Here is a 19,411-nt window from a genome sequence, read left to right as displayed (position 1 = left end):
CCCTCCAACGTGATCCGGGCAGGAAGGGACAAGCTTCACAAAGACATGGGCCCGGTCCTCTCTTCCCCGGCGTGTCCAACGCACAGTGCCAAAAGCCTGCTGCCGGCCACCTGCTGTGAACCCTGTGTCGCGTGGCTGGACTTTTATATGGGGTCTGGAAACCATTTTAATGGCGGGTGTAGCTATTGGCCCCAAATATCGTGCTGGGGGTGCCATGCGAGGCAGCAGGTGAAAGCTGATGATGCCCTGAATCTGTGTTCTGTAGAATCCTAGGGCTGGAAGGGACCTCAGGAGGTCATCGAGTCCAGCTCCCTGCTTCAAGCAGAATCAACCCCCACTATGTCATCCTGGCCAGGGCTTGTCAAGCCGGGACTGAAAAACCTGGAGGGATTTATGCTACTTGTGTGTCCGTACCATGCATGTATGTAAAGTTATAGATTTTAGCTCTGCAGCTTGGTGAGAAATGTTTCGGTGCTGAGGTTCACAAAGGGAGGTGGGGCTCCACCCCAGCCCGGGCAGTAGACAGACCAAAGGCCCAGGCGGCCAACACCCATTTTGTGATGGTGGGGTTTTTCCTACTGGGACTGCAACGAATGGGAACTCAGCACAGAGACCCACCTGCTCTGGTGGTGGGCCAAAGCCTATGGAGAAGAATGGAGTTTTCCCTCCACGGACGAAAAACTATGAGATGAGCCCTGGCAGGGACTTTCTTTGTTCTTCAGTCCCCATGAGTTAAGCCTGTTGGGACTGGGGACCCATCCCTCAGAGGGACCGTGTAGACTTAGCAGTGTCCATCTTGGATCTTTTGTCTCATAGTCTCCCAGGGTCCGTGTCCCAGCATGTGGTCCCCAGCGGGCTGGAGCTACAATGCTCCAAGGACTGAATCTATGTGACCTGAAATGAATTTTCAGAGACTTTCAAGAATCAGCAAGTAACGTCGCTGGCTGCATCGGGGGTTATGACTGATCTGTGAAGTACCGCTTTCACAGTTCTTCTCTCTAACCTTCCTTCTTTCTTATTAATAAACCCTTAGCTCCTAGATCTAAGCATCTGCCTTTGCATGGTTCTTTGGGTAAAATCCAAGTATATATTGACTGGGGTCTGAGGCTGGGCCCTTTAGGGTATGGAAGAATCTCTGTGGTGTTTGATGACAGGCTTAAGAGCCTCTCACCTGAAGTTGTTGGTTGTTGGTCTGGGCTGATAGAGCAGCTGAGAAGTCTGTGGGTTTGCTTGCATGGCTTCTGGCTGGCCAGTGAGGCTGGCAGAGGTGCTGTTGAGGCTGGTTGGATTTGCCTTAGCAAGAAGGAAATCCCAGCCTGGGGCTGTGAGTAGCCCAGATTTTAAGTAAAGGTGCCATGGATTGATTTATCTGGCTGTGCCCAGAAACCCCATCCTATTACGCCCTGCCAGAAATCAGGGGTGGGGGGAGATGTGAGCCCCCTTCACACGTATTGTCTTGGGAAAAATGTAGTGCCCAGTACTGGGTGAGGTGGGTCCATTCTTTGAGGGAGCCCAATCAGGCACGCATGGAGGAGAGTGCTGGGCAAGGGAGGGCTGGTTGGTCATTCACACCCCAGTGTGAGCTAGGAACATGGATGGATGGATGTGTGTGTGTGAGTGAGAGAGAGAGAGACCTTTCCCTACCTGTGTGTGAGGGGGAAGGGAGGGCAGGGTGTGTGTGTGTGTGTGTGTGTCACCCCTTTCCAAGTGAATGCTAAAATCATAACGATAAGGTAATGAAAAAGAAGCCAACAATGCACTATTTCTTCTTCATGCAGGCCAGTCCAGCCAACTTAATGTAAATGTGAACGTTCTTACCACATAGGTCTGATGACTGCTGAACTCGCTTGTCTACAAGTAATTTTACGAGGGGGTCCTGTATTCTGCTTAGGGAAATATGTTCACGTTAACTCTATTTATAGAATTGTTGTCAGGACTAAACAGGAGAAAACCCTTTGGCATATCTGGAAGGGACAGAGGTAAATTTGAAATGAGCACTGCCCCTTTGCAATGGAGTGGAGGCACTGTTAATGAGGAAAGGGGATTTGAAACTGTCAACCACATCCATCCTGGAGGGCAGGGAAGCTTCCCTCTTGATCGCTTTGCCTCTCCTTTATGATATCCCCCATCCCTTGCTTCAAGGTTGGCGAATCAGAACTCAGCGCGATTTTGTTTCCAGCAAACCGAGCTTGTCAAAAAAGAAGAAAGGCTCCTTGTCTGGTGGCTCGCGGCTCTAATCGGCTCATGTGGTCAAGACAGAAAAAAGAGACATGATGTGAGAAAGACAGACCTGGTTTGTATGCCTGTTCCCGCTCTCCGATGCCAACCACTGCCCTGTCACAAAAGACAGCCTCCCTTCCTGGCCAACTAACCAAGCATCTAAATTTAATAGCTGCCTGCTGCCTTGCAAATTAAAAATGATTAAGCATCTTATTCAAGTGCCTGTGTCATTCTGCTGACTGGGAGAGACATTCCTTTGCTGAGAATGTGAAATCAATTCAAGTGACCAATTTAACACGGTGTGGCACCTCTTACCCCTTCCCAACTTCACCCTTTTCTCTTGAGTCCTGCTGTATAGCATGGATGCTGGGGAGGGGGGGACCAGACTCCTCAACTGCACCTGATGCCCCAGGCAGCCGCTCATGTCCTTTCTAGGACCAGCTTCACCACCCTCCCACACAAGACCTGCTGTTAGCTCGTTTTTCCCTATGTTTTTGATAGCAGATGCACTGGTTATTAAAGCTGAGGGTACAAAGAAACCTTGTAGATAACAATTAGCAAAACACATTATAACACCAATTAGGGAAGGGTCATCAACCGCATTATACACATGGGGAAACCGAGGCACAGCACAATAAAGTGATTTGCCTGAGGCCCCCATTGGCTATGTGTGTAAAAGACAGGCCTAGAACTCAGGACCACCTGGCTTCCAGTCGTGTATTGCCAAACCTTTGGGGCCAGGCTGGCACAAGGACACTAGCAAAAGTTTGTCCCCTTTATAGGAAAACAATCAAGAGCCCTGCATCTGGATGGAACAGGAGATTTGGTGGCTCCAGGCGTGTCTACACAGCAGCTTTATTCCGAAAGAGCTCTTCCGAATAGCTTATTTTGAAATGACGCTGCTATAGATAAACACCCCTTTCAGAGAGCACTCAGTTACTTCAGAATACATCTGCTACACACAACGGAGCCTCTTTCGAAGCAGAGCCACTGGACGCACTCCGGCGTATTTCGAAATACGCTCTGTTCACAGTCTACGCAGCCCCTGGTTTGAAATACCGATTCTGAATTCGGCGCTATTCCTCATGCAGTGAAGTTTCCCAATTTGGAAATGAGCCGACCACTTTTTCCAAATTAGTTCGAAATGGCGGTTGCGTCACAAAGCCGCTAGGGTAGTTATTTTGAAATGACCATGCCGCGTAGACTTCCCCTTGGAGACGATGTCCAGGAGCTCACTGAATGCGTGACAGGAACATGGGCCCCCTTAGATTTCCTTCTCTCCTCCAGCTTGAAGGTGGCCCTCCATAACGCCGTGGGAGCATGTGAGCATAACAGTGGCCAGAATTTGGCTCCTGCCCTCCCAGCTATTGATACTCCTGACTCTCATCCTCTGCGTCTAACCTCCAGCATGCACTGGAGGAAGATGAGGGTTCAGAGGGGTGCACCAGGCTGGCTCCACTTCACCATGGGGCTAGGCAAGCCATGGAGGCTGTTCAGCTTTCTTCTAGATGCTCTATTTGCTGTGCTTGATATATAGCCCAAGCTGCTTTCTGAGCAGCCAGAGTAAACGGAATAAAAACTGGGTCACACCGTCTCTAATGAGGGGCGATATGATAGCAGCCTTCATAGAATCATAGAACACTAGGACTGGAAGGGACCTCAAGAGGCCACTGAGTCCAGCCCCCTGCCCCAATAGCAGGACCAAGTACTGTCTAAACCATCCCTGATAGACATCTATCTAACCTGTTCTTAAATATCTCCAGCGATGGAGATTCCACGACCTTCCTTGGCAATTTATTCCACTGTTTGACCACCCTGACAGTCAAGAACTTTTTCCTAATGTCCAACCTAAACCTCCCTTGCTGCAGCTTAAGTCCATTGCCTCTTGTTCTATCCTCAGAGGCCAAGAAGAACAAGTTTTCTCCCTACTCCTTATGACACCCTTTTAGATACCTGAAAACCGCTATCATGTCCCCCCCCAATCTTCTCTTTTCCAAACTAAACAAGTCCAATTCTTTTAGCCTTCCTTCATAGGTCACATTCTCTAGGCCTTTAATCATTCTTGTCGCTCTTTTCTGGACCCTCTCTAATTTCTTCAATCTTTCTTGAACTGCGGTGCCCAGAACTGGACACAATACTCCAGCTGAGGCCTAACCAGCGCAGAGTAGCGCGGGAGAATGACTTCTCGTGTCTTGTTCACAACACACCTGTTAATGCAGCCCAGAATCGTGTTTGCTTTTTTGCAACAGCATCACACTGTTGACTCATACTTAGCTTGTGGTCCACTATAACCCCTAGATCCCTCTCTGCTGTAGTCGTTCCGAGACAGTCTCTCCCCATTCTGTATGTACGACTTCCTGAAGGGTGAGCTCTAAGGGGGATAGAGAGAGGCTGTTCTCAGTGGTGACAGATGGCAGAACAAGGCACAATGGGCTCAAGTTACAGAGGAGGTCTCGGCTGGAAATTAGGAAAACCTATTTCCCCAGGCAGGTGATGAAGCACTGGAATGTGTTGCCGAGAAAGCTGGTGGAAACTCCATCCCTAGAGGTTTTTAAGTCTCAGCTTGACTAACCCCTGGCTGGGATGATTTAGTTGGGGTTGGTCCTGCTTTGGGCAGGGGGCTGGACTCCATGACCTCCTGAGGTCCCTTCCAGCCCTGGGATTCTGGTTCAATGGGAAGGTTAGTTACAGGAGAAGCCAATTCTCCTCAGGAGCCCTGCAAGGCTATCACAAAGGCTATCTGGGAGAAGAGCAACGGTGCAGCCCACGGTTAGGGCTGAGCCAGCAGGCTCCTGGAAGGCTGACCCACCTCTAGGTGTGCAGAAAGGCTTGTTTCCTTTCTGTCTCAACGCCGACGCGGTGATGACAGCCCAACTACCACGTGGGAAATCTCCTGCCTTTCATCTGCAACAAAAGCGGCGCCGCGGCTCAAGCAATTTTATTTCCTTTCCTATCTAACATGGCAAGTCCAGCAGTGCCAGGGCTCTGAACTGGCCAGGCTAGAGGTGCTGGGGGCTCAGCCCTTGCAAGCCGTGGCATGAGGTGAGCACTGGAACTCTCCTTAGGACTTGCCTGGGACGGAAGTACAGAGTGAATCCCTCTGGCTATGGGGGCTCTTACGTACGCTCGCTGGCTCTGCCCGGCAAAGAAAGGTTTTCCCTCTCCTGTGAAACCGAATCAGCTGGCTAGTCAAACCCACAGCACCTCACTCTGCTAAGTCCTCGGCAAAGTGAGCGGACTGCCTTGCTGCTGCACCCTCCCTGCGGGTGCTCACCTACTCGGTGGAGGGGGCTGGACGAGGAATTAGTACAGAAGAGCTGACAGCAGGATAAGGATGGGCTAAGTCCGCTGTGAGTAGCGCTGGTGCTACGCGGTCTATACAGAGGTGCTCTAGAGGGACACGCTGGCTATAAATACAGCCCGGTGGTAGCTTCTTGCACACACACTCAGGGGACGCTTAGCATCTTACCTGCTGTACACCTTGCCAACCCGTTCAGCACATGACAGGGGAAAGGGAGAACTCCTTGGAAGCCCCCGCAAGCCAGGTGCCAGCTTGAGCTCATAGGATAGTGCAGTCTGGCTTAGCGGGTGATTGAACTCTACAGTGGCCAGCTGCAGCTGGACGTCTCCCTTCCTGTGTAGGGTTTGCCCTGGAGTGCTACGTGACGTAACAACCCTGCCTCAACGTTCACACCGGTGGGCGTGGGGGGGAGGGGTGGTTTGTAGGAAGTGGACACAGCAGGTCCCATCCTGCCATCTACACTCCGGCCGGCCTCCTCTTAACCTCAGCGCCTTTGTGCCAGGGCCTGTTCACGCTTACACAGGTAGCAATCAAGACTAACACCTCGTTTCAACAGCATTACTCCAGATCAGTGCTTAAGTTGCCGAGCTCAGAGTCTCACTTCCTGGGGACAGAATGGTCAAGCCCAACCTTTGTAAAGAGCTTTCCGCCAGCTGTGGGGGAAGCAAAGCTGCCTGCTCCTCAGCAGCCTGCTCCACGGGAGCACCCAGATCGGCTGGTTACGTTACTCCCAGAGGAGGAATTTGCCCCCAGGCCACCCCTAATGTATCCACCAGAGAGAGAGAGAACTAGGCAATTAGCGCGTTGTTAGACAAGTGTAGTGTGTTAAGGATGGAGACCTACAGGCTAATCCCTTCAAGTCAGGTAATGGAAGTGAAACAGCAGCACAGGTTGAACCTCTCACGTCCAGCACCCTCGGGACCTGACTGGTGCCAGAGGAGAGAATTGGCCACATCACAGGAGTCAATATTGTCTAGCACATCACCAACACGTCCACTGCTTGCTGGGCTCTGAGAAGACGTTTAGGGGTAAATTACAGCTAAACAACAGCACAGAACACCGAGAGCCAGGACTGGTGGCTGGAAACAAACTTTATGGGACCACAGGAAACTTGGCCACACCCACACTAAGCGCTCGGCCGGCTAACTCAAATCATGCTGGCAGGCTTGGGCCGAGCACAGTGGGCTTGGGATGGGTTTGCTTGCTGCTTCCCAGCCAGAGCCAGCCCTCTGCTAGTCTCCCAGGCCACCCTGGACGCTGATGTGTGCACAGCATGAGGCCCAGGGTGGTTGCGAGGACATCTCTGCTTGGACCGTTGTCGGCAGCCCCCCAAATTACGCGACCCTGGCGCACCTGTCTACGCTGGCCTTACCCTGAAGGGTTTCTGCAGGGCAAAGCTCCCAATGCCATCCAAACCACCCCCTCAACCTCAGCCAAGATGGACTGCGGCGTGTAAAGCTGTACTAGGGCCTCCACTTTGCTGTGTGGGGGTGGGGAGCTGCAGCTTCGATTCCGTTTCACCCTGGCGATATTCAGGCAAACCATGTAAATCCAACAGGCCAAATCCCATTGAAAGCAACAAGAGCTTTTCCTGAGCAAGGACTTCAGGAGCTTGCCCCCTTCTAAAAACATTTCTCCAGGATTCTCGCAAGCCCATCAGCTCTTGGCTGAGAGCCCTCCATGGAGAACACAGTGGGCCTTGGGAATTCTGCAGGGGGAGCAGCTCTTTGTGCATCTGCCATCGATACGCCAGCGAGTACCATTCTGCTGGACGTGAGCTGCTCTGTGCTCTTCTGTTTAACATGTGTGAGTTGTCCAGTAAGGGGCAGAAACAATAGAACATGACACGCCTGGGTTAGCTCAGCCCATGGCTAATGGATAGCTATAGGGACAGCTCTCGGGATGGATATGCACACAGCAACAAGGGCTAAATTGACAGCGGTTGTTTGCGAGGCGTAATCGAAACTTGCTGTGCACTTTGCAGAGGGGTAGCTGTGCTCGTCTGTTTCAGCAAACAGCCCACGAAAGCCCACGCCCTGAAAACGTATTGGTCTTTAAGGAGCCACAGGACTCCTTGTTGAGCCCAGAAATGGGCAGCCCCTTGGAACCAGGGGGTCAATCTTGGCCTAGCCATGACCTAGTTCCCCTTCTCCATCTCTGAGCCAGGGGCTACAGTGCTCTGGGGCAACTGCGCAACAGCAAGAGGCAACCAGGCAACTTAACTTTAAAAAAACGTTTTATTTCAAGATCTTCCTTTGTTTTTCATTTTAACTCGTAGTTCAAAAACAGTCGGGTGAAAGTACAAAAAAAGTCAGTTGAGTAACAGCAAAGGCTTAAAAATCACAGCCGTGGGACAAAGCCCAGGCAACATACAAGCAACATACAAGCAACATACAGGCAGAGCACATACCAGGCAACCCAATGGACAAGTCCTCTGAAAAGCATTTTGATTTGTCTTTTATTTTCCCTGTACAAAACACACCAAAGCATGCCACGGAGCAGAGGGAGGGTTACAAAACACACCAAAGCATGCCACGGAGCAGAGGGAGGGAAGGGGAAGAATATAACCAAGTTACTAGAAATGAGAGTTGGACGATAGGAAATGGAGTTGTGATGTCTCCTCTCCTTGCTGGTTTCTTCATGTCAAGTTGTTCTGAAGACAGTTCACACCAGCGTCCACCTGGTCACTCTTCCCGTTGTCATGCTTGGGCGACATGGAGTTCTCAATGTTAAACGTGTCCTCTTCTTTCACGCAGGATTTCAGAGCGTCCTGCAGTTTGTGAGGAAGGCTGGGGTCCTCCTAGGGAAGAAAGCGGGGAAATGGGGAGAAGAGGGGTCACAGAGGGAGCTGCGACGGAGTCTAGAGTCACTAGCGAGACCTATTAGCCAGGAAAAGGGGCGGAGGGGATCAGCCTGGACTAAAAGCACTGCAAGCCGGAGCAGAGGAGCTCCGTCGTGGTGAATGACCGTGGAAGGTCCTGAGCTCGCCCATCACCCAACCTCATCCCACCTGCCAGTCTCTTGGCTGCATCATGCCAGGAGACCCTGTGACTCAGCTTTGAAACAAACCCTCCGTGCACAAAGTCTGCTTCCAGCGCAGAGGGCCACAGCAGTCCCTGAGCACCCGAAGAGCCAGCTGCCACCAAGCTTCCCGGCACAGCAGCGGAGATTGCCGGAGCTGGGTTCAGTGCTGAGGAGGGCTGGGGAACTCTGTCCCTCTCAACACACTTGCCCAGCTGTCTGGGGCAGCAGCCAGAGGATTCTGTTTCTGCCTGGTGTTGCAAGCGATGTAGAATGCTATTGGTTGCAGGGGGTTCCCAGCCTTGCTCCCATGCTAAGGGTTAGGCTGATGTAGCCCAGAGGTCCCCAGCCTTTTCAGTAGCCCGGCACACTTTGATGAGACAAGCCGTTCCCTGATGCACCCACATTTTACTCACAGAGTAGGAGGTGTGAGCATTTATCTCACATCTCAGCTCCAACAGAGTCCCTCCCTTCCCCCCTTGCCACAGCAAGGTGAGGGGTCAGGCTCCCTGCCAGCCCGTCCGGGCCAGGAAACAGCATTTCAGCTGCCTCCCGGTGTGAGCAGGCTCTTGCGGGGTTGGTATTTCCCCTCACAGCAGCTCTTCATAGAGCCACCGCAGGAGGAAACTGCCCAACCCCGCACTAGTTGGGACTCAGGCAACCTTGCTCCTCCGGCCCCAGCTGGGGCGGGGTCATCAATCTCCCCTGCCCCACACACACAAGAAGGGAAACTGATGAAATTTCACAGCACACTTGAACGGTCCTCACGGCACCCTGGTGCGCCACGGCACAGTGGCTGAAAACCACTGCTGCAGCCCCTAACAATCACTGAGCTCCTTCCGCCTGCAGGTGTCACAACACTTTACGATGTAGGCGGGGGGGCTAACGATGTATCTGTCCCTGCCCCAATTGGTACTGCTAGGTAATCCGCAGGAATTAAGACTCTTAGCACCCTGGTGAGACAGATGCCTACTGGCAGCGCCTTAGTCTTGTACCGATGGTGACGCTGAGTCACTCTGCAGGTCAGCGTCAAGAACAGAACCCAGGAGTCCTGAGTCCCAGCCCCCACATTGGACAATCCCCTCTTAAGAGAAATCACAGCTGACAGCCACTCCAATGCCACCCCCTTATTGCAGCTGGCTGAGGCTCTTCACCAGCCCCGCGGTCCTGGGGGAGCTGCCTGGGCAGGGCTGCGGCCCTCTGGGTGGTGCTGGCAAGGTGTCCAGTGGGCTGGAAGCCAGGTCCCTGGGAGTGAGCTGCTGTTTCAGAGGGAGCAAGACGACTCCAAACGCAGAGCCCAGCCGCGCTGCCAAAGCCCCTTCCGGGGCCCTTCACGTACTGCTGCCACAGCAGGTATCTCTCTGGGTTGTAAACTCATCACACAAAGGCTAATGGGCCTCAGTGACAGATGTCGGTGTCATTCCCGCCGGGGCCTGGCATGGCTGCCGGCAGCTCTCGGCTAGGTCACGCCTCTGCCTGCATGCTTCACTCCTGATGGGCAGCCTGCTGCTCTCCCAGTGCTGGGCCTTTCCCAGCTCTGTGGTGGCACCTGGCTCCTGCCCCACACCACTGCCCGCTGCGCCAGTCCTGCCTCCCGGAGCCTTTCAGCCCGGCCCGGCCACACCCATTCGCCACAGCCTCTGCTCTGCTGATCCGCCCTCCCACCTCCTTGAGATACAGAGATTCTGACGGCTGATCCTGCCACGCTGCTGTGTTCACCGGCTGCCTCTCCGCTGTGCTGGCCCACCGGGGTACTATCAGTTCCCTAGGGAGTAGTCGGCACGTTACATCATAACTCTACAGACAGCAGACCCAGTCCGTTCACTGGACGCGTGCTACCGCCACATGACCGTGCTGCCTGAACGGCTCCAGAACCCAGGAGGAATCTGGCACTAGTGAGGCCTTCTGGATGGAACACTTGAACTCAGCCGAGAAGGCCATTCATAGGAATGGACATCACTTCCCGACCCCCAGCCACTAGGAGGCGAGCTGAGCCCAGCCTCGTGAAAGGTCACTAATGAATGGGACCAAGTGTGCTTTTACAGCAATGTCCTCTGCGGCACAGAATCAGTACAGCTAAGCTGCGTGTCATAGATGCTATACTTCTAGCCGATAAAGGAGATTCTCCTTTGGCTCAAATCCTGGAAGCCTATGGTTTTGGAGGAGGAGGAGGAATGGAGCTCTGTGCCTAGGGTTGCTGGGAAGTTCTGCATGCCCGTGACAGGCAGAATAATGAACGCCTCAGCAGTTGCAGGCTTGCTGCAGTAGTTTCATACTGCAGGTGAAAAAACAAATGCAACTAGTAATGAATTTGTATCTGTTAGGGGGTGCTCGGCTGAGAACCTGGCTGCCTGCCAAGAGCCTGGCGAAGGGGGTCGCCAATCACGTGACGCACTCAAAGGCGCATGTTCGACCCGCAGGCATAATTAAATGCAGTCCCAGTCATTGATGCTCAGCACATGGACTAACCGTGTTTATGTTGCTGCAGGAGGGAGGCGCACAGAGCTCAAGAGAAGCAAATTCTGAGACCCCCGAGTGCTCCGAGCTGCTCAGGCCTGTCCTGGGATAGTGCTGGTCTCCCAAAACAGCCACCTCCAGGCCAGATTTCCTTACAATTCCCCTCCCTCAACTGAACTGAGCCTGGTGAAGTTACTCATCTGATATCCCTGGAGATGAGCCCCTCTGTGTGCACAGGTGGTACGGCCTGGACAGCCGTACATGTTAAGGCTGAGGGAACCCCTGGGTTCATCTGCTCTGTCCTGTATAACACAGGCCCGGGGCTCTCCCCCAGCGAGCCCACGCACCTGGCTCAGCCCTGCACTGGGAAGGGAGGGCCGCTTCTTCTCTGTGGCCGTTCAAACCTCACCTACCTTCCCCCGTGCCGAGCCGCACGCCCCTTACGCAGGAGCAAGCCCAGGGCAGAGCAGCCGGGAGAAGCAGGGCCCAGCTCCATACACAGCACTGCACCCAGCCCACTCAGTCAGCTGAGGGTGTGGGGAGCAGGGGGTCACAGCAGGGGAGGTGGGGAAGGCAGGGGACTTGCAGTGATGGTTCCCAGCCCCACAGAGCCAGTTGCCAAATGGCCCAGCTATTAGCTTCTCTCCAAGTTCTCACGGGGCCAGGTTCTTCCATCCTGGAGCGGGGCAATGAATGGCTCTTTCCTTCCTCTAGTCTGGCCCTCGGGATCTCTCCTGCCCGCCCCAGCCATACGGCTCAGCAAGCGAGCGCCAAGCCTGAACAACACCAAGAGTGATGGCTGTGCACCAGGGACCGGCTGGGGTTGAGTGTGGTAAGAGAGATAGAGATTTGGGGTCTTCTCCCAACCCTGACACTGGCCTCCCAGAGTGACCATGGGCAAGTCCCTTGGCTTCTTGCTCTGGCCCCTCTGAAACATACAGCAGCAGAATTCTGACCTGCGAGTGGGTAAGTGCAACCCCCCAGGGAGTGACACCTGGCAGTGCTGTTCCGACATCAGCCAGAAGGGTAGGGCACTTCCTAGCCTCAAGCAGCTGCACTGCACTGTGCAGTAAAGAGGAGCTGAAATTGGATCGTAAACACATTTAGATATCAGTGAAAAACCCTGAGCTTTGCAGTGGAGCTGAAGAGAGCTGGGAGGCAGGGCACAGGGACGTGGGGAGGTGAACCGGGAGGCAGGGCACAGGGGCGTGGGGAGGCGAGCCGGGAGGCAGGGCACAGGGGCGTGGGGAGGCGAGCCGGGAGGCAGGGCACAGGGGCGTGGGGAGGCGAGCCGGGAGGTAGGGCACAGGGGCGTGGGGAGGCGAGCCGGGAGGCAGGACACAGAGGCGTGGGGAGGCGAGCCGGGAGGCAGGACACAGGGGCGTGGGGAGGCGAGCCGGGAGGCAGGACACAGGGGCGTGGGGAGGCGAGCCGGGAGGCAGGACACAGGGCTTGGGGAGGCGAGCTGGGAGGCAGGTCACAGGGGCGTGGGGAGGCAAGCCGGGAGGCAGGGCACAGGGGCGTGGGGAGGCGAGCCGGGAGGCAGGACACAGGGCTTGGGGAGGCAAGCCGGGAGGTAGGGCACAGGGGCGTGGGGAGGCGAGCCGGGAGGCAGGACACAGAGGCGTGGGGAGGCAGGACACAGGGGCGTGGGGAGGCGAGCCGGGAGGCAGGACACAGGGGCGTGGGGAGGCGAGCCGGGAGGCAGGACACAGGGGCGTGGGGAGGCGAGCCGGGAGGCAGGACACAGGGCTTGGGGAGGCGAGCCGGGAGGCAGGTCACAGGGGCGTGGGGAGGCGAGCCGGGAGGCAGGGCACAGGGGCGTGGGGAGGCGAGCCGGGAGGCAGGACACAGGGCTTGGGGAGGCAAGCTGGGAGGTAGGGCACAGGGGCGTGGGGAGGCGAGCCGGGAGGCAGGACACAGAGGCGTGGGGAGGCGAGCCGGGAGGCAGGACACAGGGGCGTGGGGAGGCGAGCCGGGAGGCAGGACACAGGGGCGTGGGGAGGCGAGCCGGGAGGCAGGACACGGGGCGTGGGGAGGCGAGCCGGGAGGCAGGACACGGGGCGTGGGGAGGCGAGCCGGGAGGCAGGTCACAGGGGCGTGGGGAGGCGAGCCGGGAGGCAGGTCACAGGGGCGTGGGGAGACGAGCCGGGAGGCAGGGCACAGGGGCGTGGGGAGGCGAGCCGGGAGGCAGGGCACAGGGGCGTGGGGAGGCGAGCCGGGAGGCAGGGCACAGGGGCGTGGGGAGGCGAGCCGGGAGGCAGGGCACAGGGGCGTGGGGAGGCGAGCCGGGAGGCAGGGCACAGGGAGGTGAGCCGGGAGGCAGGGCACAGGGGTGTGGGGAGGCGAGCCGGGAGGCAAGGCACAGGGGTGTGGGGAGGCGAGCCGGGAGCCAGGGCACAGGGGCGTGGGGAGGCGAGCCGGGAGCCAGGGCACAGGGAGGCGAGCCGGGAGGCAGGGCACAGGGAGGCGAGCCGGGAGGCGAGCCGGGAGGCAGGGCACAGGGGCGTGGGGAGGCGAGCCGGGAGGCAGGACACAGGGCTTGGGGAGGCGAGCCGGGAGGCAGGGCACAGGGGCGTGGGGAGGCGAGCCGGGAGGTAGGGCACAGGGGCGTGGGGAGGCGAGCCGGGAGGCAGGACACAGAGGCGTGGGGAGGCGAGCCGGGAGGCAGGACACAGGGGCGTGGGGAGGCGAGCCGGGAGGCAGGACACAGGGGCGTGGGGAGGCGAGCCGGGAGCCAGGGCACAGGGAGGCGAGCCGGGAGGCAGGGCACAGGGGCGTGGGGAGGCGAGCCGGGAGGCAGGTCACAGGGGCGTGGGGAGGCGAGCCGGGAGGCAGGGCACAGGGGTGTGGGGAGGCGAGCCGGGAGGCAGGTCACAGGGGCGTGGGGAGATGAGCCGGGAGGCAGGGCACAGGGGCGTGGGGAGGCGAGCCGGGAGGCAGGGCACAGGGGCGTGGGGAGGCGAGCCGGGAGGCAGGGCACAGGGAGGTGAGCCGGGAGGCAGGGCACAGGGAGGTGAGCCGGGAGGCAGGGCACAGGGGTGTGGGGAGGCGAGCCGGGAGGCAAGGCACAGGGGTGTGGGGAGGCGAGCCGGGAGGCAGGGCACAGGGGCGTGGGGAGGCGAGCCGGGAGCCAGGGCACAGGGAGGCGAGCCGGGAGGCAGGGCACAGGGGCGTGGGGAGGCGAGCCGGGAGCCAGGGCACAGGGGCGTGGGGAGGCGAGCCGGGAGCCAGGGCACAGGGAGGCGAGCCGGGAGGCAGGGCACAGGGAGGCGAGCCGGGAGGCAGGGCACAGGGGCGTGGGGAGGCGAGCCGGAAGGCAGGGCACAGGGAGGCGAGCCGGGAGGCAGGGCACAGGGGTGTGGGGAGGCGAGCCGGGAGGCAGGGCACAGGGGTGTGGGGAGGCGAGCCGGGAGGCAGGGCACAGGGGTGTGGGGAGGTGAGCCGGGAGCCAGGGCACAGGGGTGTGGGGAGGCGAGCCGGGAGGCAGGGCACAGGGGCGTGGGGAGGCGAGCCGGGAGCCAGGGCACAGGGAGGCGAGCCGGGAGGCAGGGCACAGGGGTGTGGGGAGGCGAGACGGGAGGCAGGGCACAGGGGCGTGGGAGAAGGAGGAACAGAAAAGGGAGGGAGGGCAAAGAGAAGATGTGGGCCAAAACTGCTCCCTGGATCAGTGACCCCATCATCCCACATGTGGCGGGGCAGGACCGACCATGTCCCACGTATGGCAACATGGGGTCCTTCAGTATCTCATACCCAGAGGGGCCCACAAAGTCCCATGGCTGGGGGGCTGGGCACAGTGCCAACATGTTCTAGGCACAGAGGCTCCCACGAAGTCCCATGGTTGATCGTACGGTGCTCATGTGTCCCAGGCGCAGGGGGGCCCTCGCTGGCCTGTGTTGGGTACCGGGGTTGGTACCTCCCATTTCAGGCTTTGCGCCGTCCATTTGAGAGCTCGAGGTCCCTAATTCCATGTAATGCGCGGCAGCTCAGGGCTCAGCATCCCCCCCATCCCCTGGGGGCTTCATCTCTCTCTCTAGGGGCCCAGCCCCTGCACTGACGCAGCCAGAAAGGTTCCCAGGCATGGGCTGGGGGCTGCACCAGCTGGGCCTCAGCTGGGCACTGTGACGCTCTCAACGTGGTGCCACCTCTCCCCGGGAAAGCAGCAGCAGGGGAGGGGCTGGGCAGCATCCCTTCCCTGAGCCCTCCCTCAGGCCAGGCCAGGCACTGAGTGGCTGCTCACACGTCCCCAGTCCGCCACCCTGCCGCCCCACCACCACATGAGCATGGACACGACAGAGGGAGGGCAGGGGATGGTGTGAAATGAGCGACAGCCGGGGGAGACGCTGACTGGACAGGTTGGCAGCAGCTGGAACATTGAGGGAGGCTGCTTCAGAGCACGACGTGCAGGCCGAGCCGGGGGCGAGCGCCCTGGGCCCTGGCAGGGCTGGGGCCTCTCTTGAGGGCAGGGAATGGGGTGAGCCATGGGGAGTTGTCCCCGCTCCCTCCAGTGCTGTGTCAGGACTTGCCCCAGGAGTGTGGCCGCTCTGGCCACTCCCAGGCAGAAGGGGGAGGCTTCCATCTCTGAGGTACGAAGCAGCAGGAGGTCTGGGGTGACCCTGAGCCCACCACAGCGGCTGGCTGGCAGCGGGGACCGATCACCTGTCCACATCACCCAGGGCAGTCCTGGAAATGCTGGGTGGGTGGCAGCCCCACTCAGACCCTGGGACGGTCGAGGTCCCAGCCTGATGGAGCCAGAACCCACCCCCTGGCAAGCCCCTTCCACGTCCCCGCAGCAAGCCCCTGAGCTCTGCCTTTCCCCCCCACAGCCCCTTCGTGGGTGCTGGCTCCCTCCTACCTGACCATCAGACATCTCCAGTCCCTGCACTCACCTCCTCAGCCCTGCACCTGCTCCTGCCTGGGCTGCTGTGAGGCCCCCGGCTCCTGCCCACAAGGCCGCTGCATTGCAGGCCAGCAGGACACCAGGCACTGCAGCACTCGTGGTTGGGGTTACAGGGCACGACAGACTGTCCTGTCTGGCGGGGCAGCTGTCACAGCGGCCTGGGTGTCACCTCCACTTCCACTCCTCTCTGCTGGGCTCCCAGGGCCAGGCCAGAGCAGACAGGCAATGGGGTTTCACCACAATCCAATCCAGCACCAGACTGTCGGCACCAGCAGCCGCAAAGCCCTGGCTCTCGGGGCCTTGGCCTGCGCGCGCGCTCTGAAGCAGCCCCCGGCAGCGCAGGCGGTGGGGAGGGGGAGGCATGCAGAAGGGGAGACGTGAAGAAGACGTTACCTGACAGATAATGTTATCATAGTAAGCCAATGCACGGGCATGAGGGGAGTGGTTACATGGGGTGGTGCAAAGTTTCCTTACATTTGGGTGGGAGCCCTCGGCAATCGTGGAGAGGGAAAAGTTATCGTTGTGGAGCTCGGACGGCGTTCGGTACCTGTCAACATGGAGAGGAGACACAAAGGCGGAGAGGTCAGCGGCTGGCGAGCGATCAAACTGTCAATCCCTGGACCACACGTGGGTTAGCAAATACACCCAGGGACCTGCTAGCCTGGGCCAGCCACAGGCTGAGCCGTATGGTTCTACGTGACACGGGAGCCGTCCCAGGCAGCAATGGGCCCCTCAGCTTTCACAGAAGACAGGCTCCCCACAGCCACACCCCTGAAGCTGTCGTCTCAACCCGACTTGTTTACCAGACAAAAGTGCTGTATCTGTCACACCCTCATTCAGCTCTCGCCCCGTTTGTGCCAGCGTGAGGCGCCGTATCCGCCATTCAACCATTCAGCTCTCGCCCCGTTTGTGCCGGCGTGAGGTGCCGTATCCGCCATTCAACCATTCAGCTCTCGCCCCATTTGTGCTGGTGTGAGGTGCCGTATCCACCACTCAACTGTTCAGCTCTCTCCCCATTTGTGCCTGCGTGAGGTGCCATATCCACCACTCAACCATTCAGCTCTCGCCCCGTTTGCGCTGGTGTGAGGCGCCATATCCACCACTCAACCATTCAGCTCTCGCCCCGTTTGCGCTGGTGTGAGGCGCCGTATCCGCCATTCAACCGTTCAGCTCTCGCCCTGTTTGTGCTGGTGTGAGGCGCCGTATTCACCACTCAACCCTTCAGCTCTCACCCCATTTGTGCCTGCGTGAGGCGCCGTATCCACCACTCAACCGTTCAGCTCTCGCCCTGTTTGTGCTGGTGTGAGGCGCCGTATTCACCACTCAACCCTTCAGCTCTCACCCCATTTGTGCCTGCGTGAGGCGCCGTATCCGCCACTCAACCCTTCAGCTCTCGCCCCGTTTGTGCCTGCGTGAGGCGCCGTATTCGCCACTCAACCCTTCAGCTCTCGCCCCGTTTGTGCCTGCGTGAGGCGCCGTATCCACCACTCAACCATTCAGCTCTCGCCCTGTTTGCGCTGGTGTGAGGCGCCGTATTCACCACTCAACCCTTCAGCTCTCACCCCATTTGTGCCTGCGTGAGCTGCCGTATCCACCACTCAACCATTCAGCTCTCGCACCGTTTGCGCTGGTGTGAGGCGCCATATCCACCACTCAACCATTCAGCTCTCGCCCCGTTTGCGCTGGTGTGAGGCGCCGTATCCACCACTCAACCGTTCAGCTCTCGCCCCGTTTGCTCTGGTGTGAGGCGCCGTATCCACCACTCAACCCTTCAGCTCTCACCCCATTTGTGCCTGCGTGAGGCGCCGTATCCGCCACTCAACCCTTCAGCTCTCGCCCCGTTTGTGCCTGCGTGAGGTGCCGTATCCACCACTCAACCATTCAGCTCTCGCCCCGTTTGTGCCTGCGTGAGGCGCCGTATCCACCACTCAACCATTCAGCTCTCACCCCGTTTGTGCCTGCGTGAGGTGCCGTATCCACCACTCAACCGTTCAGCTCTCGCCCCGTTTGTGCCTGCGTGAGGTGCCGTATCCACCACTCAACCGTTCAGCTCTCGCCCCGTTTGTGCCTGTGTGAGGTGCCGTATCCACCACTCAACCATTCAGCTCTCACCCCGTTTGTGCCTGCGTGAGGTGCCGTATCCACCACTCAACCGTTCAGCTCTCGCCCCGTTTGTGCCTGTGTGAGGTGCCGTATCCACCACTCAACCATTCAGCTCTCACCCCGTTTGTGCCTGCGTGAGGTGCCGTATCCACCACTCAACCCTTCAGCTCTCGCCCCGTTTGTGCCTGCGTGAGGTGCCGTATCCACCACTCAACCATTCAGCTCTCGCCCCGTTTGTGCCTGCGTGAGGCGCCGTATCCACCACTCAACCATTCAGCTCTCACCCCGTTTGTGCCTGCGTGAGGTGCCGTATCCACCACTCAACCGTTCAGCTCTCGCCCCGTTTGTGCCTGCGTGAGGTGCCGTATCCACCACTCAACCGTTCAGCTCTCGCCCCGTTTGTGCCTGCGTGAGGCGCCGTATCCACCACTCAACCATTCAGCTCTCGCCCCGTTTGTGCCTGTGTGAGGTGCCGTATCCACTCAACCGTTCAGCTCTCACCCCGTTTGCGCCTGTGTGAGGTGCCGTATCCGCCACTCAACCGTTCAGCTCTCGCCCCGTTTGTGCCTGTGTGAGGTGCCGTATCCACCACTCAACCGTTCAGCTCTCACCCCGTTTGTGCCTGTGTGAGGTGCCGTATCCACCACTCAACCGTTCAGCTCTCACCCCGTTTGTGCCTGCGTGAGGCGCCGTATCCACCACTCAACCGTTCAGCTCTCACCCCGTTTGTGCCTGCGTGAGGCGCCGTATCCACCACTCAACCATTCAGCTCTCGCCCCGTTTGTGCCTGCGTGAGGCGCCGTATCCACCACTCAACCATTCAGCTCTCGCCCCGTTTGTGCCTGTGTGAGGCGCCGTATCCACTCAACCGTTCAGCTCTCGCCCCATTTGTGCCTGCGTGAGGTGCCGTATCCATCACCAGGCGCTGGTAGTGCAGGAGCTCATGCGGCACCAGCCCAGCCTCCCTCCAGTGCCCAGCTCTCCTTCCCTCCTCCACCAATCTCATCCCGACCCCTCCCACAGCCCTTTGCAGCATGTGCAGTAGCTAGACCAGCCTGACAGCCCTGTCCAGCGAGCGGGGGGCCTGACACCTGAGACACCTACCTGGCAACAGGTGGTGGGACAGCACCACAGGCAGAGCCAGAAACGAGGCTGGGCTAACGCCACCGCCTCTGGCTCCCACACACTGCCCACGCGAACCTGCGTCACCATTACACTCCCACGACCTGACCAGTACATGTGGCTGTGTTGATAGGCACGTAATGTGTGCATGTTCACACATTAGTGCACACACACACACACACACACACACAAGAACGTTAAGAACGGCCATTACTGCGTCAGACCAAACGTCCATCTAGCCCAGCACCCCGTCTGCCGACAGTGGCCAGTGCCAGGTACCCCAGAGG

At 58.4% G+C, this 19,411-nt stretch overlaps 1 protein-coding gene across 1 annotated transcript in view; it reads right to left on the bottom strand.

Moving 5' to 3' along the window:
* Positions 1-7,820: 7,820 nt before the first annotated feature.
* The window catches only part of CSPG5 (chondroitin sulfate proteoglycan 5), a 41,456-nt gene continuing 29,865 nt past the window's right edge, over positions 7,821-19,411 (bottom strand). The window contains exons 4-5 of the mRNA XM_074986339.1: positions 16,374-16,446; positions 7,821-8,321 (exon numbers count right to left, since the gene is read on the bottom strand). Coding sequence (XP_074842440.1) covers positions 8,160-8,321; positions 16,374-16,446 — 235 coding nt within the window. The 3' untranslated portion in view covers positions 7,821-8,159. The remainder of the gene's footprint in view (positions 8,322-16,373; positions 16,447-19,411) is intronic.

The sequence above is a fragment of the Carettochelys insculpta genome, chromosome 2 (genome assembly GCF_033958435.1).
Source record: "Carettochelys insculpta isolate YL-2023 chromosome 2, ASM3395843v1, whole genome shotgun sequence".
In the NCBI taxonomy this organism is placed as follows: Eukaryota; Metazoa; Chordata; order Testudines; family Carettochelyidae; genus Carettochelys; species Carettochelys insculpta.
This window is presented reverse-complemented; position numbering and strand designations above follow the sequence as displayed.